At 54.4% G+C, this 25,345-nt stretch overlaps 1 protein-coding gene across 2 annotated transcripts in view; it reads right to left on the reverse strand.

Annotated features, from left to right (window-relative positions):
* Nucleotides 1-19,062, reverse strand: part of LOC137161288 (complement C3-like) — a 43,621-nt gene extending 24,559 nt beyond the window's left edge. For both annotated transcript variants that reach the window (XM_067560421.1, XM_067560422.1), the window contains exons 1-20: nt 18,893-19,062; nt 15,932-16,124; nt 15,419-15,581; nt 13,653-13,723; nt 12,495-12,589; nt 11,401-11,483; nt 10,482-10,569; nt 9,990-10,092; nt 9,418-9,538; nt 8,794-8,909; nt 7,976-8,119; nt 7,189-7,401; nt 6,698-6,892; nt 5,197-5,358; nt 3,866-3,995; nt 3,362-3,430; nt 3,012-3,215; nt 1,806-1,968; nt 1,402-1,487; nt 499-638 (exon numbers count right to left, since the gene is read on the reverse strand). In XM_067560421.1, coding sequence (XP_067416522.1) covers nt 499-638; nt 1,402-1,487; nt 1,806-1,968; nt 3,012-3,215; nt 3,362-3,430; nt 3,866-3,995; nt 5,197-5,358; nt 6,698-6,892; nt 7,189-7,401; nt 7,976-8,119; nt 8,794-8,909; nt 9,418-9,538; nt 9,990-10,092; nt 10,482-10,569; nt 11,401-11,483; nt 12,495-12,589; nt 13,653-13,723; nt 15,419-15,581; nt 15,932-16,124; nt 18,893-18,966 — 2,613 coding nt within the window. In that variant the 5' untranslated portion in view covers nt 18,967-19,062. The remainder of the gene's footprint in view (nt 1-498; nt 639-1,401; nt 1,488-1,805; nt 1,969-3,011; nt 3,216-3,361; nt 3,431-3,865; nt 3,996-5,196; nt 5,359-6,697; nt 6,893-7,188; nt 7,402-7,975; nt 8,120-8,793; nt 8,910-9,417; nt 9,539-9,989; nt 10,093-10,481; nt 10,570-11,400; nt 11,484-12,494; nt 12,590-13,652; nt 13,724-15,418; nt 15,582-15,931; nt 16,125-18,892) is intronic.
* Nucleotides 19,063-25,345: the final 6,283 nt, after the last annotated feature.

Below are 25,345 nucleotides of genomic sequence, written 5' to 3' on the forward strand. Positions count from 1 at the left end.
ATTTGCCCTCCTCATCTAAGAACCTTGACCTGCCTCACAAGTGTTTATTAATTAACCCTCTTATTCCCCCCTCCCACCCCAGGGGGTGAGTAAATGTCATTAGCCCCCTTTTACAGATGGGGAAACTGAGTCAGAGAGGGAAGAAGCAAGCTGTTCACTGCGGTGAGAGCCCAGCTGCCCTGCCTCCTGGCGCCACCCACTAGATTACGCTCCCTCCCCCCTTTAGCAACTCAGCCCAGCAGTCCTGGGAGCCAATTCCCTAACCATCATTCTGACCTCACCCCAGAGACAGGAATTGATCCCCAAGGTCCTGATTCTGATTCTCACCCTCCCCTGCTCTACCCACTCAACCCCACTCCCCTCCCAGGGCTGGGACCAAAACGCAGGAGTCCTAACTCCCAGCCCCCTGCTCTAACCACTAGACACCACTCCCATTTCCTTCCTTTGCAAGCAGGCATCTTCCACCCAGCTACCAGGGCAGGGCTGATCTCTACTCACCTGGAGAGCCCGGGGAGAGTAGTTGTAGAGCACGGCCCGGATTGCCACCTGCTCGTTCCGCACCACGGAGTAGGGCAGCCGGAGATCAATGAAGAACTGTTTCATCACCGTTATTTCGTAAGGGTCGGCCACACAGATCCCTGCAAGGGGGAAGAAGCCCAGGCAAAGCCCACCCCTCCTCGTATCGGATCACTTGGAAGCGGGCAGCTTCCACAGCTCCTTCTGTATGCATCAACTCCTGCGAGGGTCTGGGAACTCTGCTCCAGCATACTGGAAAATCACACCACTGAAATGCACCGAGTCAGGCTGGAAAACCACTCCACCCGCTCGGGTTGCATGGGCTTGGCTCCGGTTCAGGTCTGGGCTGGGCCTAAATTTGGCCTGACCAGACTGCGGCATCACTTACCAAGCAAGGGAATTTCTGTTTGTTCAAGGGGCAGCAGCCTGTCTTGGCAGAGCAGGAGAAGCAGGGTTCTAGTCCCGGCTCCCCAAGCGTCTGGCCTTGCAGTAAAGGGAATCAGGGGGTTCGAAGTTCCAGGACGCTCTACAAATGTTAACCTGGTTAATCCGCCCAGCCTGCCTCTGAGGGATTGGGCAGGATTAACTCTACTTCAGAGAGAGGGAAACCGAGGCACAGAAACAGGGCAGGATGACATGCTGGAAGCAGATGGTGTGTCAGTGTCACAGCTGGGAATACAAGCCTGGATTCCTGAAGCCCAGCCTGCTGTAACCACTAGCCCTCACTCCCTTCCCACAGCTGGGGACAGGACGGGGTTGTCCTGGCTCCAGCCACTACTCCCTCCCAAAGCCAGGAGACCTGACTCCCCAGTCTTGGGCTTTAACCACATGCCCGTCCTTCCCCGTGTCACCGGTCCAAGGTGGACACGCCGTTCCCAGCCTTACCCCTCGTCCCGGAGAGGCCCACAGCAAGCACCTCCCAGGTGGTGATGGAGTCCTCCAGGTAGATGGGCACCGTTCTGGAAGCCAGCCTGGGAGAGACGAGAGCGGAATTGATCAGGTGGGGGGGCCTGGGGCTGACCTGCTGGCGGCAGAGAGAAGACCCCCTCCCCCTCGGCCCAGGGAGCTCTGCGCTTTTGCCTCTGTGGAACAGACGTGGGGCCAAGTGGGAGTGGAGGCAGGGCCCAGACTGGGAGAGGAAAGGGGCATGGCCAGAGAACACCCAAGCTCTGGGTATCTGGTGCCCCTTGCAAAGCCCTGGATGGGGCCATCTGGAATATGGGAGGCCCAGCCTGCGCCAGGATGAATCTGCCCCCCCGGCGTTTGCCCTAGAGCAGCGGGACCCGTACCCGTCCTGACCAGCCTCCTGCGGCAGCAGCTCCATTTGCCAGAGCCAGCTCTCGGCAAACCGGCTCCTGGAGACGATGTCCTCGTCCGCCAGGTACTCCTCGTCCTCTGTGTTGTCATCCACGGCCAGCCGGCTGCTCTCGGACGTCACACGAACGGCTGATGCTGAGGGGGGAGCGAAACGGGGGGGGTCAGCGCTGCTCTGGGCAAGAGCGAGCCCAGGGGTGGGTGGGAATTCCTGTGTATCCCTAGAAGCAATGGGGCACAGATGCCTGGTGTGTGACAGCCGGGCTAATGTAATAGGCCCAGCCGTGGGGTTTGCACCCTGGAAGGACGGGACTAAAAACGTGAGCTTTCACCCTGGAGCGAATACACGGCGGCAGGAAGCCCCTTAGCCTCTGTTGTTGAGCCCCTTGGCTGGCGGATGCAGCAGACTCCAACGTCTTACGAGGTCCTGCCCCTGGATGCCAGCTCTCCTGGGGCAGGCGACACAAATCACTGTTGCAACCCCAACCCCCTAGTGCAGACGGAGTCTTACCCGTGATGGGAATTTCACCCCTCACCGGCAGAGAAGGGGTTAACAGAGCCCTAGGGAGGCTGCAAGGGGGCAGAGCCCAGCTGGCCCCATACAAGGAATTGCAGGGCCAAAGGTGGTCAGAGGGTGCTGGGCGGGAACTCAAGGGGCGAGCACCGTATGCCTGGCAGGCTGGGAGACCTGCTGCTTCTTGGACAGAGCAACCGCTGGCAGAGGATGGGGGAGCAAGAGGAGGTCCTGGGTGGCTGCCGGGACTGGGTAGTGGCATGGCCAGAGGCAGGGCGAAGGTGCTAGGGCCATGGGGGAAGTGGCCCAGGGAGACGTAGCAGCAGTGAGGCAGGATGCTGCTATTTCCAGGGTTCCTGGGCTGGGACCCGGAGTAGTGGGTGGGCCTGGGTGCCTCCACTTGCCACTGGGGAAGTGGCTGGACTGGGAGATACTCTCAATCCCGCCGCCAAGGCCCCACCCCTGGAAGGGGGAAACCACGGACAGTGACACGCCCGGGAGGCTGAGCCAGGAAGAGGACGCTGCGGTAGTTGGGCTGAGGCGGATCTGCGGATGGTGATGACAATGGACAGGGCAGCGCCTGGAGGGGGGCGCACCGGCTGGGGGAGTTAATCCCCCGGTTGGCCAGCAGGAGGCGCTGCAATGGTGAGCGAAACCCGTGACATACCCAACAGGAACGTTGAGTACAGGAACCCCCTCTGGCCCCCGCGGGGCGGGTTGAAGATGTGCTCGCAGCAGTCGAGAAAGGCTCGGACGCACGCGCTGCCCTCCAGGATGTACTTGGCTCGCCGGTCGCAGGAGTAGCCCATGGGGTTCTCTTGCATGCCGTCCTCACAGCACTTCCGCAGGCGCTGGCTGGGATACTGCCTCGCTGTGGGAAGTCAAGGCTCCCTCAGCGCATGGCCCGGGCGCGAGGGAAGGAGAGGGCAGCGGCGGGACCGGGGGCCTGCACCCAGGGCATGCACAGTGAGCCTGCGCGCATGCAAGAAGGGGCGCCCGGCGCAGGGGGACACCTACCTTTGGCAGCTTTCCTCCCCGAGATCAGGAGCGAGCGCCGCTGCCGGGCGGGCTGGGAGCAGTGAGGCTCTGGGCAGAGAGAGACACGCACGTCAGTGTCACGGGGGCGTGGGAGCGTCTTGGCGGGGAGATGGAATCAGTCAAGCGAAACGGGCAAGAAACGTTGGTCTTCCCTGGTCACGGTTTCACGGTTCTCCCTGAAAAGGACCCCACCTCTGGCAGCCCAGCACTGGGGTCCGCGCTGACTAGGAGGGAACGGCACCCCCCGTTGAGCCCCCCTGCTCCTTCCAACACAGCATCCCTAGAAGACCAGGATGAGTTGTACAGAGGTGACTTAATAAATGGAGGGACTTGCTGTGAAGGGGAGTCTCTAGCTCTCTGCTCCCCCCAGAACCCCACAGGGGCTGGGGCTGTATTCTCTCTGCTCCCCCCAGAGATGAACAGCAGGATCAATCAATCCCAGGAATCCATGCACTGGAGAGCCCTGGGGCGTGACCGGCTCACCTGCCCGCTGGGGGGTCTCGATGCCGACGTTGGTCTGAAGCATCAGCCCAGCGTCCGCAAACACCCCCACGTTGTCCTGGCCGCTGCCGGGCGTGCAGCCGATGTCGCTCTTCTCCACGGCGTCCCAGATCTGGAGAGACAAGAGGGGACACAGTGCAATTCCCTGCTCCGCCCCAGACTCCCTGTGTGACCTTGGGCAAGTCACGTAGCCTCTCTGGGCCTCAGTTTCCCCATCAATCGCAGGGGGATAACCGCACTGCCCTGCCTCACTGGGGTTGTGAGAATGAACACACTGAGGATTGTCAGCTGCTCGGATACGACAATAACTGGGGTCACGTATGTATCTAGGATAGATTCACAGAGTTTCAGACCAGACGGGACGTTCGATCCACTAGTCAGACCTTCGTAACATTGGCCGAGAACTTCACCCACTGATTCCTACACTGAGCCCCACCGGGGGGCTGGCAGTGGGTAGGTTTCAAGCCCCTCCCAGAAACCCGCCCCTTAATGCAGCCGCCTTAGACCAGCAGGCCGCGCTACCCCCCTCCCCCCTCCCTCCCGCACCACGGGAGAGCGATAACACGTGGCTGAGCAGCTCTGATCCCGGCCAGCAGGGGGCAGTGATGCACCAGGTGCACACAACCGGCTCACTCTCTTCCACGAGGGCCCCCCCAGCCGTTCAATCTGACCCCCCCGTGGATGAGCTGGGAAGATGTCCTCCCCCAGACCCACTGGGGAATCCAGCCTCATGCCAGCCCTAGCGTCCTCCTGCACTAGACGCCCTCTCCCTGAGAGACATCCACAGCAGAGCTGGGCTGGAACCAAGGAGTCCTGCCTCCTCGCGCTCCCCCCTGCCCCCGCCAAGGTGCCCCGCGCTCCCCCCTCGGCACCACTCCCCACCCAGAGCCAGGAACAGAACCCAGGAGTCCTGATTTCCAGCGCCGCTGCTCTCACCCACTAAACCCCACTCCCCTCCTGGAGCCGGAGAGAGACCCTGGGGGGCTGACCCCCGCCCCCCCGGCTGTTACCACCAGATCCCACTTCCCTCCCAGAGCTGGGAACAGACTGGAGGAATCCTGACTCCCAGCCCCCCGTTCTAACCACTAGACACCACTCCCTCCATCACCACAGGCATAGAGACCTCAGCTTCCAATTTCCCCCCCCCCCCCCCCCCCACTGAATTTGGTACTCCAGCCCCCTCCAGGGTGGCTGCACATACCGAGAGGCTGCTGCAGGTTTTACCGCAGGCAGCAGAGGGTGAGGTAGGATCACCTAAGAGGCAGAGGTCCCCAGTTTGGTCCCCAGAGCTGACGACCCCCTGTTCTGCTCACCTTGGCTTGGGAGAACTTGTATTTCCTGTTTAAGACATAAACCGCTTTATCCACGGCCACCAGCCCAACCCTGGCTCCAGGATCTCCCTTCACACGGAGACTCATCTTCCCACCTGGCACCTGGATCCCATTGTCTTGTTCCGTCGCGCCTGTTACCTTCAGCTTTCATGGAGACGAGAGAGAGAATGAATCAGCCAGGAGGGGGTGACTGGAGAGACCCTCCCTTGCCCTGCGACCAGGGGGCTCCCAGGAGCGTGGGAATACCCTTGCTGCCACGGCAAACATGGGATTGGACCCTTTCCTTGGGCGGTACAGACACAGGCATCTCCCCCTTGAGCTGAAGAAGGGTTAGAAGTGGAGGCGGCGCGATCCAAGCCCTTTCTCCAACAGCGTTTGAACGGGAATTTTGCAACTAAACGGTTTTTTTCCGTCAGAAACTATCCTGATCTGCAAAGGACAAACCTCCTCGTGTGGAAGGGATGCTTCCAATGAAACTTTTGGGGGCAAGGATTCTCAGATGCAGCGTGGAATTTCTGCTCAAAATGAGATAGAGAGAGAGACCCCAGAATAGCCAGTAAAGTTCAAATCGCTGCCCTGACCCCATAGGGACTTGGACTGGGTCTCCCATGTTGTAGGGGGTGCCCTAACCATTGGGCTATCCAGTCAGCACCTTTCGCTCTCCTCCAATGAAGTTTTACACCATGTGGAACCGCTCCAGCTGGTGAGATCCCTAGGTGAGACCAGCCCAGGTTCAGACCCCTCTTCCAGAGCAGATCGTTGGCCCCACACCCCACACATCTCAGGTGGTCACCTTGGATGCCAGGGAGGGTAGTCTCGCTCTGATTTGTTAGTGAAAAACTTTGAAAGGACCGGGAACCTCTGACAGTTCTGCTCCTGTCTGCAGCTAAAGCTTTGCCTAAGAAAACACTCAGTAGGCCAGATTCTCCTTTCACATCCACGGGGAAATCAGTGGACCTGATTCGTCTCCCAACTGGTGTAAATCAGTAATAACTCACTGGGCCAGATCCCCAGCGGGTGTAAATGGACGTCACTCTGAAGAATTTCAGTGGCGCTTAGAGGATTTACAGCAGTTGCGGATTTCAGCTAGTGTGGGGTCGGTTGTCCTCCCAGTGGGGTAAATCCGGAATCACTCCACTGAAGTGAGTGGAGTTATACCCGGGGGTGAACACGAGAAAAGCATGTCCCTGTCTGTCTTAGTCAGATCCAAGTAAGGACCATTTCCCCCTCTGGGAACCTTCTCTCCTCTCTCTGCCAGAGTCCATCACCTAGGGGGTGGTGAAGCACTGGGATGGGTTACCTGGGGAGGTTTTTAAGGACCGGCTTGACAAAGCCCTGGCTGGGGTGGTTTAGTTGGGGTTGGTCCTGCTTTGAGCAGGGGTTGGACTAGATACCTCCTGAGGTCCCTTCCAAGCCTATGATTCTATGTTAGTTAAATATATGGACGGCCCTGAAGCAAGTGCCATAGAGAAGATCGACCCACCGTTCCCATACAGGAGTCCTGGACGTCCACCCAGACCGAGTCCACCACAAGCTCCTTCTGTGCTATGTGGTAGTAAGCCACGATGCGGAAAGAAGGGATGAGGTCTGGTGTGACGGGCAGGGACATGGTCACCAGAGTTTGTCCAGGTTGCCTGGCCTGTCTCCCAACACGAACGATATTCCCTTTGTTCAGGATCTGGCGGGGAAGCAGGAGGCAATTGACTGTCCCTGGATGAGTCTCAGTGATACAGTCAGCACGTGTGTCCGTGGCAGAGCCAGGAAGGAAACCCAGGAGTCCTAGCACCCATCTAACTAGACCCCGCTCCCCTTCCACTGCTGGGGACAGAACCCAGGAGTCCTGGCTCCCAGCCCCCTGCTCTAGCCACTAGATTCCACTCCCCTCCCAGTGCTGGGACCGGACACCAGGCGTCTGGACTCCCGGCCCCCCGCCACCTTCTCCTCCCCCGCTGTGCGCACGACGCCGTCTCTTACCAGGTAGGTGAAATAGTGGATCTGCTTCTGAACGTCAGCGTTCACGTTCCCCAGGCTGAAACTCAGCGGCAGGACGTGCCCCGGCTGGAGCTGGGCGGCCGGCACCGAGATGTGCAGGTAGTTCCTAGAGCCCCCTTGCGACCTATAGGCAACCAGGGCCAAGACGGCTGAGCACTGATGCTCCTGCCGGAGGTTAGCCACCACCGTTTCTACCTGGGGAGCCATGGGAGAGGGTCAACAGACTCTGTCAGCAGAGGCAAACTAGGAGCAAGTGTTACACTGGGATTTGAAGGGGGCCAGATCTTGGCGCTGTTGGCATCAATGGCAGAGCTGCCGCTGACTTCCATGGGCCCAGGACTAGAGAGTTGGGGCCTTGTGGATTTAAACCATCTTTGTGCCCCCTGCATCTTGGGCCCAGCTTGAGTTTAGAGCAGCCGTGGGGCTGCTCCGACTTACCCGCTCCCAACAACCCCAGGGGGCTGCAAGGAGCAGAGAATAGCCGGAGTGCAGTAGCGTTCCAGCCGAGGCCCCTCCCTTACCCAGTGTGCCCCTGGCCCTGGGGTCTAGAGGGGAAAAGGCAGGTCTACGTCAGCCAGGAAGGCCCCTGCCCCCTTACTCTGAGGGTGGGTCTTAGGTGGGATGGGCAATAGAGAATCAGACCCACTGGCCCATCTTCATCTGGCCTCCTGTCTTTGACAATGGCTAGGGCCTGGGACCTGTATGGTCCTAGATCAGCCCCAGCCCCAGAGCCCACGGAGGATCGCACCCCAAATGACCCCACGTGCACCTTCACGGAGAGCTGAGATGCTTCTGCTGGAGTGTTGAGGGCCAGCTGCACGGTCCCGTCGGCCTGCGTCACACCGTTGGTGCCCGTCCCGCTGCGCACGGGGACCTGGGGGGCGGGAGAGCCGTCTGCATTCACCACGGAGACCTGGGTGTCGGAAGACAAGGAGAGAGGGTGCATGTGAACTTAGCGAGCGGTGAAGGTGCCCGGTGGGTCTCCTGGGAGCTTGATGTTCACCCCATGCTCCCAGCACAGGCATGTAACTGGCAGGTCAGCGTCCTCCTCTGCGCCCGATCTACAGAGGGTGACGGTCGCTAACAGCCCAATTTACAAAGCCCGGCTGGTTCAAGCTGTAGCGGCTCAGGTTTTCCGCTTGGGAGGTCCCCGACGTTGGGACCAAGACGGGGGTTTGTCCAGGTTGTACCTGTGACAGCAACGCAGCCTGAATAATCTTCTCCCTGGCGCTCTCTGTTTTCACCCCTGAATCTGCCTCCTGGCCCTCTATGCTGAGCTATGTCCAGTGGCCATGGCCCTGCAGACCCCTGCCCAGGGAACCACTCACTCATTGCACACGGCAGCTGGGCGTCAGCCCCCCCTTGGCCTAGAGGTGAAAAGCCCCTTTGCCCTGTGTTTGCATCACTCTAAGAAGCTCCTTCCACCTACGCTACAGATAGGATCTCAGCCTGCACACCGTTAGCTAAGAATCCCCGCTTTCCAGTGGTGTGCAGAGCTGTTTTCTAGCTGTTGTGGCTGACGCGACTTCAGGCTGTCAAATAACACTATGAAGGTCAGATGCATGAAATGCCCAGGGCTGGACGTACCAGCAGGTTAAAGGGCAGCCCGGGTTTGAAGTACTTAGCAGATCTGGAGAAGAGGATTTTGTAGGGCGAGGTCACAATGCGGATCCCAGATTTCTCAGCCTCCACCATATCACTCCCTTGGGAATTGGAAAAAAGAAAAAAAAAAGAAGGTTGGTCTTGAGGTTATGCCTGGGCTGGGACTCAAGGGATCCGGGTGCAATGCCTGGCTTTGTCTTGTGTGTGACCTTGATCAAGTCACTTTATCGCTCTCAGCTAGGTCTCAGCTCGCCATACGTCAAACCCTTCCTCTGTCTCTTTGGCTTATGAGCTTTCTAGGGCAGGAACTGTGTGTCTGCAGCACCCAGCCCTGTCGGCCCTGATCTCAGCTGGGGCTCTGCTGTAATGCAGAGAATGGGAATTCTGAGGTTTGAAACACAACAGCGCTTAGGATGCCACCATGTTTTGCTTCTTTTAGAAAACAAAGCAAAAGCCACCCTTGTGCTTCCCCTATCCCCAGTGACAGAGGCACTGGAAAGACCAGAAGGTCACAGCTGTGTGCCAAGCCTGCTGGAGTTAGCGATGCATCACATAAACTCTGTTCTGGGCCGAACACCCAGGAATCAGGCTAGGGAGCCACTCCATTACCTGTCTCAGTCAGCACTGTCACTGTCACGTAGATTGAGTGGCCAAGCAGCTCACTGGGGCTGGGGAACCTGCTACGCAACATTTCCTTGGTTAGCTTCGCACAGCCTTTGCCATCCTTGATCTGACATTGAGAAGAAAATAACTGGTTTCAATCATCTGGCCTCTTTCTTTCCTTCTTTCAGTTTTACCATCTCCATCTAGTAATGGGCCTGTACCATTCCTAGGATATTTTTGTTCTTAATATACTTTAAAAAATGCCTTATTGTTTTTTGCTCTGCCACTACGGAGTGTTCCTTGCTTTCTTTAGCTTCCCTTATCAATTTTTTACACTTCATAATCTTCTAATTTCTATTGATTGCTACCTCTTTTCCCCTTCCCCCCACATTTGTTATATGTTGCCGGATATGGGATATTTGTTGTATTTGGATATGGATCCAAATTCTACCCTTCGCTCCCCTTCTTATCCCAGACTCTTTCAGAGCAGAACAGATATCTCGAAAAGCACCCTACTCCTGTACAGTCCCATCAGTGTATCAGAGCCAGGGTGCTAAGTTGGGGTGCAGGGTTCTCACCGGGACTTTGTTGAGTGAGTTCACGATGCTCTTTTTCTCATTATCCACAATCACTCCAAAGAGCGCATAGGCCTGGCCTTGAACTGGCTTCCCATAAAGGAACCTGCATGGAAAACAGACCATGGCAGGGAGAGAAAATACTCAGAGTTCCTCCTATTTAATGGACAGGAAAAACTGAGGCACAGAAGGGACGATGAGCCTGGCCCAGGTCACAAAGCCCGTATCACTTGAGCTAAAGAAGTAACTTCATTCTCTGGCAGCAGTAGTAGGCTGTTATGTGGAGCAGCCACCAGTGGGGGACACAGTCGGTAACCAGTGGACTCCAGCCCAGAGCCCATTGACATAAGAAATAATCCGGCTTGGAACAGGGCAGGCTGTGAGCTGCCCATTAGCCCAGGCGATTCTACTTAATGTGCGCGCCCCAGCAGCCTGCCGCGGCAGCACTGAATGACAGCAGAAGCGAGCGAGAGAGACAGACAGACAGACACCCACTTGGCTGTAATGTCAATACTGAGCTCGTCCTGGTCAACGAGGAAGAACTTGTGGGAAGGCTCCAGGGTCACCTCGAAACTAGGCAGCACTGTGAAAGATTGGAGACATTGCGACGGTCAGGGGGCCAGCAGACTGGCGGTCACACCCCCCATGGGGCGGGGGGCGGGGGTCACCTTGCCTGTCCCATCTTAACAAAGGCTCCTTGGAGAGGAAAGGGCACCAGAGTCCAAGGAGGACAGTGGCAGAGGACGTGGCTGATGGCCAAAAGCCGCGTAGGTTTTATTAGCGGCAGAGCTGGGCTGAGTGAAGGGAATCGGGAAGGTGGGGCTACCGAATATTCAAACACCCCAGGTGCGGGGCTCCTCGGGATGCTCTGCTCTGCCTGCAGCTCGCTGGCCCTCGGGGAAGGCAGACCCTCACCCCAAAGAGGTGCTTCCTCTAGGACTGTGGGTCCTCAGCTGTTACGTCAGCCTTTTTCCCAGCATGCTCTTCTCTCTCGGGCGGGGAGAGGCGAGCCGAACGGGGGCTAATTTTACACCTAGTGGCTGCATCTCTAGCCGGGAAGCGTTTGCGGCTCCTGGCATGTCCTTCTCCTCACTCTTCTTCCGGAAGAGGTGGCTGACGGGGCTTAAAAGCCACCGGGATGGGGGGATGGACGGAGGCCCTACACAGCCTGCATCCCACCCCAACACTCAGGCTCCTGTCCCTGCTCACCCCCTAGGATAGGACCCCAAAATGTCCCCACTGCACAGTGTCCCAGGAGGCTTCTCGGCTCCATTGTCATACAGACCCGCATTGAAAGGGGCCTCCCAAAGTTCTCCCCACTGTGGAAGGGATGGAGATTCTTCCTGGGTCCCCAGACCAGCCAGCCATTCAGCTTGGACACAAAGAACCCTCCTGTTAGGGGCAGGACAGGTACCGTATTCCTTGACTTCAAATTCCGCAGAGTGGGCTTCCTGAGGGGCGTGCTCATACTTGGAGACGATCTTCCACACGCCGCTGCTGCAAGACACAAGCTCAGCTCACTCAGTGGGGAGCAGGGTCTGTCTAGCTCAGTCAGGCTGGTGCAGTGTGTTCTGGGTGTTAAAGCACTGGGCTAGGACTCAGGAGATGTGGGAGGGGAATGGGGTCCAGTGCGGCTGGGAATCAGGACTCCTTTGTTCTGTCTTCAGCTTGGAGTGGGGACTAGTGGATTAGAGCAGGGGGGCTGGGTGCCAGGACACCTGGGTTCCATCCTGGCTCTGGGAGGGGAGTGGTGTGTAGTGGTTAGAGAAGGGGGTGGGAATGAAAGTCAGGACTGCTGGGTTCTAGTCCCAGTTCTGGGAGGAGAGTGGGGTCTAGTGGGTTAGAGCAGGGGTGGCTCCTGGATTCCACAACCAGCCCTGCCACAGATCTTGGACAAGTTCCCAAGGAGCAGATTTTCCAGCAGAGCTCAGCTCCCATTTAGGTACAACTTGTCCTGGACTCTTTTGATAAAAATCTGGCCGTACTGGGAGGAGATGAGTGCTAAGCGCTTGAAAAATCCGAACCCTAATCTCTCTGGGTCTCAGTTTCCCCATCTGTAAAATGAGAATATGAATATTCTGACACTTCCCAAGGTTGTTGTAAGAATAACACAATGCAGTCAGGTATCCTAGGCATGGGGGATGCTCACAAGTAAATAGATAGAGACATCCCTTCCGTAACATTGCGGTCCCATCAAACTGGAACCTGTGACATTAAAAAACCCACAAAAACCTTGGGAGACAGAATTAAAAACTGGGAGATCGTTGTACAGAAAATTTGGTGGCAAAATATAACAAAAACATATTGGAATGTTGATGTGTGTAAGCCACTCCCACTTAATGTCTAAGCCACACCCACTCGGTGTGATACTCTGTCCCCCTCTAGTGGTGGTAATTGAGGTGCTTGTTACAACCTTGGCTAAGAAAGCTGGTCCTTTTAGCTCACAACGGAGAGGCTCCCTTATTAAGAGTCTATTATAAACACTTTCCCCTGCCTGTTGCAGCTTACTTCACGATATCAGGGATCTTGTAGCTCCTGGAGACAATACCGCCTTGGTCCTCTGAGGACACCATGTTCTTCTCTACAGTAATCCCATCTGGATTCTGAAACCAAGCATCAGAAAGAATCATCTGAAACCAGTGTGCAAGGCACTGTACATTATTTTAGGTGTATTATGGGAATGCCTAGGAGCCCCAAGTATAACAATGGTCCACAGCCCCATTGTGCTGGGTGCTGTACAGACACAGAACAGAAAGACGGTCCCCGTCCCAATCAGCTGACAATCTCAGGATCTATTAACAGTAAAATATTCTGCAGGCCTCCCGTCATTATATTTAAACTCCTCCTTCCTCATCCCTCCTTCCCCTCCCCACCAACCCTATTTGGGGCAGAGAGGACAAGGGGGCATCCAATCACGTGCCTGTTGGACTCTGAAGCACACGGGGAAAGCGTGGTGTGGCAGCATCTCCTCCAGCCAGCATCAGCCCCTGGCTCTGCCTCGGTTCCCTACTCTGGTGCAAGCCGGGAGGCCCACTCACCAGCCGGCCACATCCAGGAAGCTCCCGCCAGCCCCCGTATTTCAGTCCCTTTCCCCAGGGACACGTTTATGTTTCATCCGCAGTTCAGTGTCAACCAGACCGGGCGCCTGGCCCCGCCCACTGCCTCTCCCCCAGCTATCGCCAGCCCTGTTTTTCATCTCGCTGGATGCAGCGAGCCCGGTTCTGGGTCCTTTCCCCGGTCCAGGGTCTCCTGCAACAGCCTAGAGTCCTCCTTCTGACTGATCTTCTACTGAGCCAGGACACCTTCAGGCTATTACCTGCTCCAGGGTCTCAGGGCATCAGCTGGGAGACGGCTGGTTAGTCACAGGCGGAGGAGAGCCGGGTAAACGGACTCACAGACTATAAGGTCAGAAGGGACCATTATAATCATCTAGTCTGACCCCCTGCAGAAGGCAGGCCCCACTCCTGTAATAGACCCTCACCTATGACTGAGTTACTGAAGTCCTCAGAGCATGATTTAAAGACTTCAAGGTGCAGAGAATCCACCAGCAAGTGAGCCGTGCCCCGTGCTGCAGAGGAAAGCGAAAAACCCCAGGGCCTCTGCCAATCTGTCCTGGGGGAAAATTCCTTCCCAACCCCAGATATGGCGATCAGTTAAGCATCTTACCATGAACTCCACAGATACCACCTTCAAGTTGGGGTCTAACATGTGACCCAGAGTGAAAAGCCGGTACCTCACTATAAAAAGAGAAAGATGGGGCAATCAGTCGGTGCGTACAGGGGCGTTGGAGCAGTAACAGGACCTAGGCCAGGAACTAGCAGCTGCATCTATTCGATGTTAAGGCTAGAAGGGACCATTGTGATCATCTAGTCCAGGGTTTCTCAACTTTTCCTCTCTTCAAAGTTTTCGTGACCCTCACCCCGTTACATTTGCCATTGATCAGTGCTAACGTTGCTGGGTGGGAGGATTTCGGGAGGTTGGCAGGGAACTCTTGACCTTGAAGGTAAAGGGGGCATGGAGGAGCTGCATTTCTTGGCTTCAAATTGTTATAACCTTTTCAGCTCCTGGTAGCCACGACCCAATGCTTGAGAAACACTCATCTGGTCTGACCTCCACCCAGGGATCGCTGTCTCCAGTCCAGCAACCAGCTGTGCCTGCATGGTTTTGCTTAATTTCAAACCCCACCAATCATCGGGGGGTCGGGCCCTGTCTACACAACAAAAGTTAAACCCCTTCCACGTCTCCACCATCACTAAACTGTACAGCCGTTATACCAGCAAAAAGGTGCTCACATCAGCATTAGGATTCCATATGGAATGGGGAATAAGATATACCAGTATAAAGCACCTTTATACTGGTCTACCTATATCCACACTGGGAGCTGCGGGGGCATAAAAAATGATCAACCCCTCCACCCTGCACAGTGTGTCTGGTGTGGGCCCAAAACCTAGGAGGCGTGAGTCTTATTTACACTACAGCCATTTTACAGTTGTCCAAGTGAATCAGGGGAGAACTTGTCTGTTTCTTCAGGAAGCCCGGGGGGGATTGTGGGAAGGGGCTGGAGGACTAGCAGCCCTCGAGCGGCATTAGCCTGCGTCCACACTCTAGAGGGGCCGTGTTAGCAGCTGACGAGTTGTGCTCACTTGAGCGTTAGCCCCCGCAGGCTGGCTCACTCCAGTTAACAACCCGCCACACTGGAGGGAAGGGTTTGTGTGTGGGAGGCACTCAAGTTAGTTTCGCAGTCAAGACAAGCCTCAAGAGACAGAGGGGAGCTGAGACCTGCACGGGCCAGATCCCCAAGCTCATTTAATTCCAGCTAATGTGGCTCATCGTCTGGCTTTCCTGTTCTGTCGCTCCTTTCCTCTTTCAGGCAGAGATTCATAGAGTTTAAGGCCAGAAGGGACCATTCGATCCTCTAGCCTGGCCTTCTGTACACCACAGGCCATACATTTCACCCAATTACCCCTGTATCGAGCTCAAGCCCTTGTGTTTGTCATCCAGTCTGGATCTGAAGACATGGAGAGATGGAGAATCTACCACTCCCCGTGGTTAATCACCGCCCTATCAAAATGCGTGCCTCACTCGGAAAAAAAGAACCTTAAAATGCTTTGGTTTGGTGCTACAACGCAAAGGGCCAATTCCTGTCTCTGCCTACATGTTATCTGCTGTTACAAGAGTCCTCTCGAAATGAGAGCTGTCTGTCATAGCTACTTAAGAGATAAGACGGCCTTCCAGAACATGTAGCGTAGTTCCTCTGGCTTCTACTTGTGCATTTTAAGTGGCTTCTTGTGCTACTTTCTTCACCCAAACCACCTCCCCGAGTTCAGTTCCTCTGAAAAACCAGGCCCTTGTGGGCGGGTGGGAGAAGAGCAACTCAACAAATGAAAGCAGCCCAGCCGGGCAAAGCTGAGCGCAGCATAGCTGGGACTGACCTGTCGACCCAGGCGTGTAGATGGTTTTATCCGTCTGGATGAAGATGTAGCCACTGTGGAATGAAACCAGAACCACCTTCTCTAAGGTGAACTGGCTGCTCTTGGCTTCGATGTAGACGTGTTGCTTCTTCTGGGCATCCTTTTGCAGGAGATGAGCAGGAAGCTGGGGTGGGGAAGCATCATTATGTCATGGGAGAAGATTTTCATCAGGACCCTAACCCTCAACTACTGAGATTTTAGAACCATCGGTAGGACTGGGAAGTGACTGCTTTACTCAACAACGTGTACCAGTGCCTTTGCAGGCAGAAGTGGTCAAGTCCCCATCATGACCCACTCTGCCCTTCCTCTCACCTGAGTCACTTAGATGCTATGGAAAATGTTCCTCTCAGGTTAAGGGGGAAAGGCTTGGTCTGCCATGACCCAGTCCCTCAAACCATCCAGTTCCCTTCTGGTTTACCGTCTTATAGGATAGAGGTCAGGGTCCCCCAACCCCAAACTTCCCACCAGCTTCACCTTTATTTTGGTAGAGTTCATCATGCCATTCCCAGGGTTCAGGCTGGCCGTGGTCCAAACCAAGGCACGCTTCTTCTGTGGGTAGTCGTACACGGTGATCACCGCCTCGATCGGGCTGTGGTGGCCGTGAGCTTCCACAATGACCATCTCCTCATTCTCCACGCGCAGGACGCTCGGGGTGATCAGTGTGTATCTGGTGAGAGGGTAGAGCAGAGTCAGCCAAACTCCTTCTCTTTGCACCTGGCTTATCTTTGGCTTGGGCTCCCTTGAGCCGTGACCTTTGCTGCTATCAGAAGGTAAGCAGCTGGGACCTGGGGGTCACAAGTTAGATGGGCAACCTCCAAGGAGCCACCAGGTTTCTAGAGGAAGCGATGTGAATGGCTCATTAGAGGCTGCTTTCCTTTCTGGGTCAGTGCTGTGTTGGGTGTGATTTTCTCTTCCTAACTTCCCCTGCAGTTCCACTGGAATATGGAATTTCTCTTTACTTCCTGTCCTCAACAGCTGTGTAGCATTAGTGTACGGTTGGTAAAAAGCTGCTAGTTTCCACCCCAGGGGTAACGGCAGAGATTTATCTAGAGCTTGTCCCCTATATGATCCTGCGCCTTCCAGAGGAAGCTGTAAGAGACCAGGCCTTTCACAGTCAATTCAACACCCATTTCCTAGTCAGCTCATCAAGCGGAAGGGAATGAAGGGCTCTGATCTCTTATTGAGATCTGAAATGGCTGGACTTATCTTTGTATGGTGCCCCGCTACCACAGCGAAGGCTCCAGGAGTCTTGAAGTAACAACAACAGTGAAACGACTTCACAGCAATGAAGCCTCACTGAGAGGGGAGGATGATCTGCTTTTCACAGGCAGGTAAACTGAGGCACGGAATGCTCACGTGACTCACCCACAACAGGTCAGGGATAAAATTAGGAATAGAACCCAAGAGTTCTGGTCTTGAGTTCTAAAGGCTGGACAATATTCCCTCGCTGTTCTGAGACTAGGACTAGGACTCCTGGGTTCTCTGCTCTAAACCCTGCCAATATTCCCAAAGATGTTCTGAGAATAGAACCCAGGAGTCCTGACTCCTAGTTCCCTGTTTCAACCAAGAGGCATCCCACACACATGCACGTTGCCTTGCACACTCAGGAGTAGAACCCAGGAGTCCTTGGCCTCCTGTCTTGATTGTGCAAATAAATCAGACAGTTTGCAACCACCACTTCTGGGTTTTATCTTGGGGGCGGGGGGGCTATATGTTTTGCTTTTCTCTCTCTTTCTTTGCATCTGTATTGTTTATTTCTAGTCTGTTGGTCGGAGCCTTTTTCGCTAGGTTCACAGGCAAGACGGGGGATGCAATGTATCTGCTTTCTTTTTTGCGAGGGGGAGAAGCTAACGTTACATTGCAGCCATGCGCAAGGTCCGATTTATTATTATTTATTACAGTATATTACTGTAGCACGTAGGAGCTCCCCGCCCCTTGCGCTAGGTGCTGTATGAATACAAACCAAAAAAGATAGTGCCTGCTCCAAATATCTTACAATGTAACGGATTATTTATTGTGTGTATCACAGGAGCATTTGGAGGCCCTGATAAAAAATGGCACAGCTGTGGTGGTAGGTGCTGTACTTCTAAATAACAAAGAGACAGTCCTTGCCCCAGAGAGCAACATAAGCTTGAGGGAAGGTCAGGGTTGGAAAATTAAGCACCTGAGTGTCTGCAGGATCATAGCCTGAGTAACAGAGCTGATTACCTCAGCTTCAGCCTTTGGCTTTGAATTTCTTGTCAAGTTCAGGGGTAAATTTGGGGCAGCTGATGGTTGTATCCCAGCACGGCGACACCAAATTCCTGCCAAGTTCTTTCCACATCACAAATATTCCATGCTTAGAACAGTCACACTGCAACAGCCCTCTGGAGTGCGGCCTCCTCCCATGTACCCCCTCTAGGCCCAAGGCAGTCCTGCAGGCAGCCCCCCTGCCTCAGTTTCCCCCTTTAGGGGGCTTCTTCAATAACTCACACACCCTTTCACCCACTCACAGCTGATCTCAGGTTCTGGTTTATTAAATTAATGAACATTTCAAAATAAAGTTCTCCAGGCCTTTCTCAAGTGCATCCATGGACACCGTCCCATCAGGTCACTCCTTTCCTGCCTGCTGTCCTACTCCCCAAATCTCAGGTTGACATCCACTCCCGACAGCCTCTGCTAGTCTTCCTAGAAACCCCCTTCTCTCCAGATTCTGGCTACTCTAAACACTTTGTAGGGAAATCAGCTGGTCCCTGCTCAGATTTGCCTTCTTAGTAATTGGAATTGGCTAACCAGGTCTCCAACCCTTAATAGACCAGCCATTCTGTTACAAGCCTGATCCCACTTGCAGAGTCAAAACAAAGAGCAGGCAAATCCGTGTGGCCAGGTCCCGTGATTTTACTGCAAGCCTCACAATTATCTGGTCCTGGCCTTAAAGCGCCAGCTTCCGGGAGTCACGTGATTGTGCCACGATCTCCGCTTTTCATTGCAATCAAGTGCACGTTTCTAGAGCTACTGACTGGGGATGAACGCTTGAAAAGCACGACCTGCGCGCAACCCCAAAGGGCTCCGGAACCCAAAGATAAATAAAAAGGACCCAAAGTTTTTATGAAAATCGTGTGATTTTTCAGCCCCATCACGTGATTTTGGGGGCCTGACTCATGTCCTTTGAAGGCGTGGTGCTGGCACTGCTGTGCGGACCGGACTTTTCAGCCGTGACTAGTCATCTGAGGTCCTTGAGTTTTCAGCGCCTTTATAAGGGGTCCTGGGTTTCACAGCACTCGCCCCTCTCAAAATCCGGCTCCTTTAAAGTCTTTCAAGTCGGGTTCTTAAAACTTGCAGCCCCCTCAACACCCTATTGCAACTCTTGGCCAGGGTCTCTTTAAGGAAATGCCCCATTCCCACACATACACTGATCTCCACGGAGCATTGCTTCAGGATCCTGGGGTTACTTACAGTGGCTGGCCGTGAGAAACGGCTGACAAGCCGAATGCGAGCACAGCCAGCAGGCAGACAGCAGATCCTCCCATCGCACCAGAAGAAGCCACTTTCCCCAGAAACAGCTGCTTTTCGTTCCGATGCCTCTTCTACTCTGAGTGAGCCCACGGGCAGAGGAGCGGTTAATATATAATTGCAGAAGCTCCCAGGCCCCCAGCACTAACTTGATCTAAATACAGGGGAAGGGGGGGGGGGGGGGGGTTAGCTTCACTGCCGCTCAGCTGGAAAGCGGAAGAGGAGGTTACTGTGGGAGGATGATCTTAGTGAATTTCATGCTGGTGAAAGGTACTAGATTGGTGGATTGATGGGCTCTATTTATAGCCGGAGGTACAGGACGTTCCTTGGCTATGTGCCTGCACCCCTAATCTAGGAGATACGGCCCTCTGTCGGTGGGATGGGCAATTTCAGGCTCCCTGGTCCCTTCCGCTGCCTACTTGTGCCTGTGGTTTTGTCATGGGGGCATGTTTTCTCTAGGCATCGCACACAGAACTCCACCCCCCGACATTTCAAATGGCTAACGCAGGGTGCGGCGCTACGCAGGTTTGGGCCACCCATCCCTCTTCAGATGGAGGCGGACGGGCCAATTTTGATTGGCTTTGCCACCTGGCACACGGGGTTACAACGCCACTCAAATTTGGCTCGTCTGCCCCTCCGTAGATGGCGTCAGGAGGTGGACGGGCCAAACCCGAGTGGTGCTGCAAACCCGGGCACCGGGTCGCAATGCTACAGTTTGGGGGCTCTCTCAAAGCGGGGGCCCAAGACAAACTGTCCTTTTAGTCCCTCCCTTCTGGGCGACACTGAATGCGGGAAACGTTTAATCCAACCAGGACAGGGTTTCAGGGGGGGGATCAAAGCGGGACAGTCCCACGAACCCCAGGACTGTCAGGAGGTCTGGAATCCTCCCTTTTCCTGAATGACTTTCAGCCACTAATGACTTGGAGGGGAAATGAACCCTCTTAATGACATTCAACCAAATGACAGCCCCTCCACGATCTGCATGTCCTGCGGGTTCCCTGGCAGTGAAGGGGTGGGAGCAGGGTCAGGGTTTAGAGGCGCTGGGACAGAGGCAGCATGTCTGGGACAATTGCTCTGTGTACAATCCAGCCTCTTTATTCTCTGGAAATCGGACTTGCCAAGATAAACCTCTCTGGGCCATAAGGTCTTGTTTACACAAGATACACCAAGGAAAAACTAGCAAGCGGAGGAAAGGAGGAAGAACTAACAAGGGGAAGAAAGAGAATCTTGCAATTAAGACACAAAACTAAAGAGTCAGGACTCCCGGATTCTATTCCTCGCTGAGGGAGTGTGGTTTAATGGTTAGAGAAGGAACCTGGGGGCAGGGTTCCTGGCTCCGTTCCTGTCCTGCACGTACCGTGGGATGTTAGCAAGACGCTTAGAACCAAAACTGCAAAAGCAGCCTTTAATTCTGAGTACTTCCATTTTTGGGGATGCCCAAAGTGAGACACGCAGGCCTGAGTTTCACGGGGTTCAGCATTCACAGAGCCAGCATGGCCCGGGACAGAGAGATTCGGGGGGGGGGGGGGGGGGAAGAAGGGGGATCTGAGCGACAGCCAAGCCTGGGGAAGGGGCGCTACCCTGGGAAGCCTGCTATCTGGTTCTTCGTTTGCTAATAAAGTCAATTACCAGGAAGAGAGTGAATTTGGCCCGACGCAGTGTGTTTGGAGCAGGCTGGGGGTTGCCATCCGCTCACACGTTCCCAGAATCCTCCTCACCAAAGCCATGAACCTCAGATTTGGAGAAATCGCTGATTACGTTTGGGAGTGAAAATTCCTCCATTGCCCAGCAAGCCTGGGGAAAGGGTGAAGAAATCAAGTTTTGTGCAGGGAGTTGGGAATGGGAGGGTGTGTGAGGGAAGCGCCGTATACCTGCCAGTTTAGCAATGTTGGCATTTCCTTGTGATCTCTGCGGACATGAGGTGTGGGGCAACCCAGCCTCTTATGAAACCTCCCGAAAAGAAGACTCAGCAAAGAGTTTTGTGGCACAGAGCCACAAAACAAAGGCTGTTCTGTATGTTAACGGGGTTACGTGGGGCGGGGGGTAGGTTGAAACCAAAGGGCTAGGCCTCAGGATTCCTGGGTTCTATTCCAGAGCGGGGAGGGAAGTTGGGTCTTTAGCGAGCAGCAGCAGGAGGCAGGACTCCTGGGTTTGATTCCCGGCTCTCAGAGGAGGGTGGTGTCTAGTGGTTAGAGCACTGTGTGTACTGGGATCAGGACTCCTCCATTCAATCCCCCAGCACTGGGAAGAGAGTGCTTCGAACAAGGAAATGAGGGTCAGGACGCCTGGGCTCTAGTCCCGGCTCTTGATTTGAAGTGTTTTCTAATTGCATTTTCACCCACAAAGCATGAGAGGCACTTTTCACGTCCAGGGCCCCTTTACAAAGCCCTTAGCACCCCTGTGCAGAAGAGAGGAACTTCAGAGCCTGCTTCCCAGCCTACCAGTAGGCATTAAGCCACTAGCCAGATGGAGACAGGCTCAGAGGAAGTCCTGGCGCTCAGTTCTCTTCTCAGTCCCTGGGGCGCTCACAAAGAAGGATGTTGCACACCGGCACAGCGGGTGTGGTCATGTCACTCTCTACTGGCTGACTCCCAAGACTACTTCGATACCTTGGCAATGAGTAACGAGCGCGCTAAGATTTGATCAAGCAGCAGGAGATGTGTTTGGCTCTCAGGCCCCATGCTGGAATCCCACCAGCTCACTATCTTGCAGGACTGGATCCAACGGGTGCAGGCTGAATACAGTCTAGGGAGAATCTTGCAACATTTCTTCCAGCAAAGTGCACTCAGGACACCCACAAGAATGTGGGTTTCCCAGACAAAGATGGCAGGTGAGCTATAAGGCAGCCCAGGTGCTAGCAAACTGGCACGCAATAAATAATATGATCTGCAAATAACGGGGCGTGACATTAAACACACCGGGATGCAGATAAGCAGCCTGGTGTGCAAATAAACCAAGGTATGCAAATCAGCAGACAGCAACAAAGCTAAGAGGGTCCTTCCCAATTTACTTTGACTTCACTTATAGCAGCTTCTAACTCCTGCTGCTCAGGGACCTGCTTTCACCGAAAAGCCCCATGGGTTTCCCCTTCTCATGTTCCTCCTTGTTTGCAAATTACAGCAGGGACCCATTGCCCAATAAATCCTGCCTTTGTCGACTATTGAACCCAGCTTTTTATCCAGCCGAGGTCACAGTCCGGCAGGGTGTTTGTTCAGTAACGTGTGTAGGTCGTCCATGGGTTGGAGGGCCAGGGACATGTTGATCGGAATTTATCTAATACGAAACGATTTCATTTAAAAGGTGGAATTTTCCAGAAGCCTGTGTCTGAAATTCTTCAAGCGTGCATAGAAGAATTCAGTGCCCAGATATTTCAGGCAGCAGCTACTCCCTAATCCTGAAAAAAAAAACCCCACACTGAATTTCTTTTAGGTTCGTTCTGTAACAACTGGTGGTAAATAGCATAAAGCGCAGTTCTTAAATTGCAGTTCGTGGGGACCACATGAGTCTAAATGGATTGTTTGGACTTTTACAGGATTTCTATGATCTAAGTCATGCTGTCTGCCTTTTTTGTTTGCACATTTCAATTTTCATCATCGCTTGAATTGCTTTTAAAGCATCACTGAGTGCATTTTTGATGTGTTGTAGAGCCGTGATTTAGTGTGCACTTAAGTGAACGCTTTATGAAATGGGGCCCAGAAACAGCTTTTGGGAAATACTTCCCATTACATTTTTCAGGAGTTCCTTTTCTGTATTTACACTGAAATGAACCAAAGACTTTATTTCATCAATTGAAATACACACCTTGAATACTGCATGCAGTTCTGGTCACCCCATCTCAAAAAAGACAGATTAGAAGTGGAATAGGTGCAGAGAAGGGCAACAAAAATGATTAAGGGTATGGAACAGCTTAGCTTCCACACAAGGAGAGATTGAAAAGACTGACTGTTCAGCTTGGAAAAGAGACGACCAAGGGGGGAATAGGATAGAGGTCTATTAAAATCATGAGTGAAGAAGGAAGTGTTATTTACCCCTTCACATAACACAAGAACCATGGGTCACCCAATGTAATTAACAGGCACCAAGTTTAAAATAGATGAAAGGAAGTACTTCTTCACACAAAGCACAGCCAACCTGTGGAACTCATTGCCCATGGAAGTTGTGAAGGCCTAAACTACAGCTGGGTTCAAAAAAATATTAGATCAGTTCACGGAGGATAGGTCCATCAATGGCGATTAGCCAAGATGGTCAGGGAGGCGACCCCACTTTCTGGGAGTCCCTTAGCCTCTGACTGCCAGAGGCTGGGATTGGATGACAGGGGATGGATCACTTCATGATTGCCTTGTTCCGGACATTCCCTTTGAAGTATCTAGCACCAGCCACTGTCAGAAGACAGGACACTGGGCTAGATGGACCATTGGTCTGACCCAGTAGGGCCGTTCTTATCTTAAGAATCCTCTTTCCACAGCTGGGAAGGCACCGTTCGGACAGAAAGGGTAAGATTAGCCCTTTCATTGCAGGGCCGTTCATCTCCCAGCAGTCAGAGAATTATTTTATAGTACGGCCTGGCAGGAGTGGTCACCGGCCAGCCTTCGTCTGTCTCGATTGTAAACGGTCTCTCATCACGAGGCCAGGCAGCGCCTGGCACAACGGGGCCCTGATCTCAGCTGGGGCCTCTAGGTTCTGCTGTGATACAAATAAATAATAATGAACGCTCATTAATGAGGGGACAAAAGCTCCTCGCCCACTGATCATGGAAAAACAAATGACACGTTACCTGCCAGTTAAAATACATTTGCAAGGCCGGTGTGTGTGTGTGTGTGTGTGTTACGGGTTACACATTGTGTACTCACGCACCAGTCAAGACTGGATAGCTTTCCGGGAGGCATGTTTTAGTCAGTGACAAGTTACTGGGCTCAGTACAGGGTAACGGAGCGAAATACAGCCTGTGCTTTGCAGAAGGTCAGACTCGATGATCTCACAGGCCCTTCTGGTCTTGAAAAGCTCTGCATTTTGGACCAGATGGTGCCTCCGCTGGTGTAAATCGGTGCAATTCCACCGCCACGAACGGGGGTAGACTGACTGACATCAGCTGAGGGATCTGGTCCATCAGATACAGACATATTATGGGCCTGATCCTGCCCTCTCTCACCCCAGGGTAAAGCAGGAGTAACTCCACGGAGCTCACAGGTGCTATGCCAGCCATGATCTGACCCATGCGGAGTAAATCAACCCTTTGGGGCTGCGTCTGGCTATGCGCCGTGGGGCAAAGCTCTTTCGATACCTCAGGGGGTCCAGCGCTGCCTTCTAGCAGCAGGTCAGGGAACTGCTCCCCCCCTTAGTGTTTCTTCCACCCTCCAGTGGTGGGGCAGGGTAATGCAGCCTGTCTAAGGTGGCCGCTCCCTGCTGGCTCCCGGTCCTGCCTCTGATTCTCTTAGGCCCCTGCCTCTTTGGTGGGGTTCTTGGCCCACAAATAAATAGCTGGTGGATTGGGGTGGGGGGCGGGGTCAGTCCCACACTCGACTCCAGCCCCCAACCCAGGGACCCTACAAGCAGCAGCCTCACACTGTGGCTTCAGGAAAGCTGCTGGCTTCCCTGGGTTAGTTCCCCGTGCCCCTCGACTTAATGTCCAGACTCTGCTCGGACAGGGGCCCTTCCTGGCCTCCTTGCCAGGGGAGGATCTTGTCCCCTGACAACCCCACTGGGCATGGTGGTGCCCAACCAAATGTCCAGTTCTATCTCCCCCGTCTGGCAGGGTTTCTTCCCTCCGGCCTCCGGGGCTGGGAAAGGTCCTTTGCCCTCTTCGGGCAGGATTTTCGCTCCCCCAGGCTTTGTACCTGCAGGGTTCTCTCCTGCCAGCGCTCTGCTCCTTCTCCTAAACCCTCCTGGCTTTTGACAGCATCTCACCTGCTCGCTCAGCTCCAGCCACGCCCCTTCTCTGCAGGGGAGGCTTTTAACAAGTCCTGGGCGGGGCCTTGATTAACTCCAGGGGTGTTAATTAACCTGGCGTAACCCCTGCTCAGCCACCAGGGGAAAAGGGACCTGCTGAGCCCGGGGCTGATATACTGGCCTCCTCCTCGTCAGCCTCCTCCTGGCCCTGGCGAAAGTGGCCGTCTATAACACCAGGGAGACGGGGTTGGCAGGGGGGCGCTCTGCGACTGTGGGGCCTACTTCCATTCCCTTGCGCACTCCCGCATCCGGGCAGAGTTCCTCTGGGCTGCGTCCGCTGGCTCCCTCGACACCTTCCGGGAGCAGTGGGCGCTGTCCGGGGCTCTGTGCTCGGTGTCCCCTTCTGGTTCCCTCCGTTTGACCCTTTGACCATCGCACCCCTTCCCGTTTTCTCATTTGTTGTCCCCCGTACTCAGTTGAGTCCTGGGTCCGGTGGCTCCGCCCCTTAGG

Source organism: Emydura macquarii, unplaced genomic scaffold, assembly GCF_026122565.2.
Source record: "Emydura macquarii macquarii isolate MOO-44397 ecotype Brisbane River unplaced genomic scaffold, CSIRO-AGI_Emac_v2 contig_2292, whole genome shotgun sequence".
In the NCBI taxonomy this organism is placed as follows: Eukaryota; Metazoa; Chordata; order Testudines; family Chelidae; genus Emydura; species Emydura macquarii.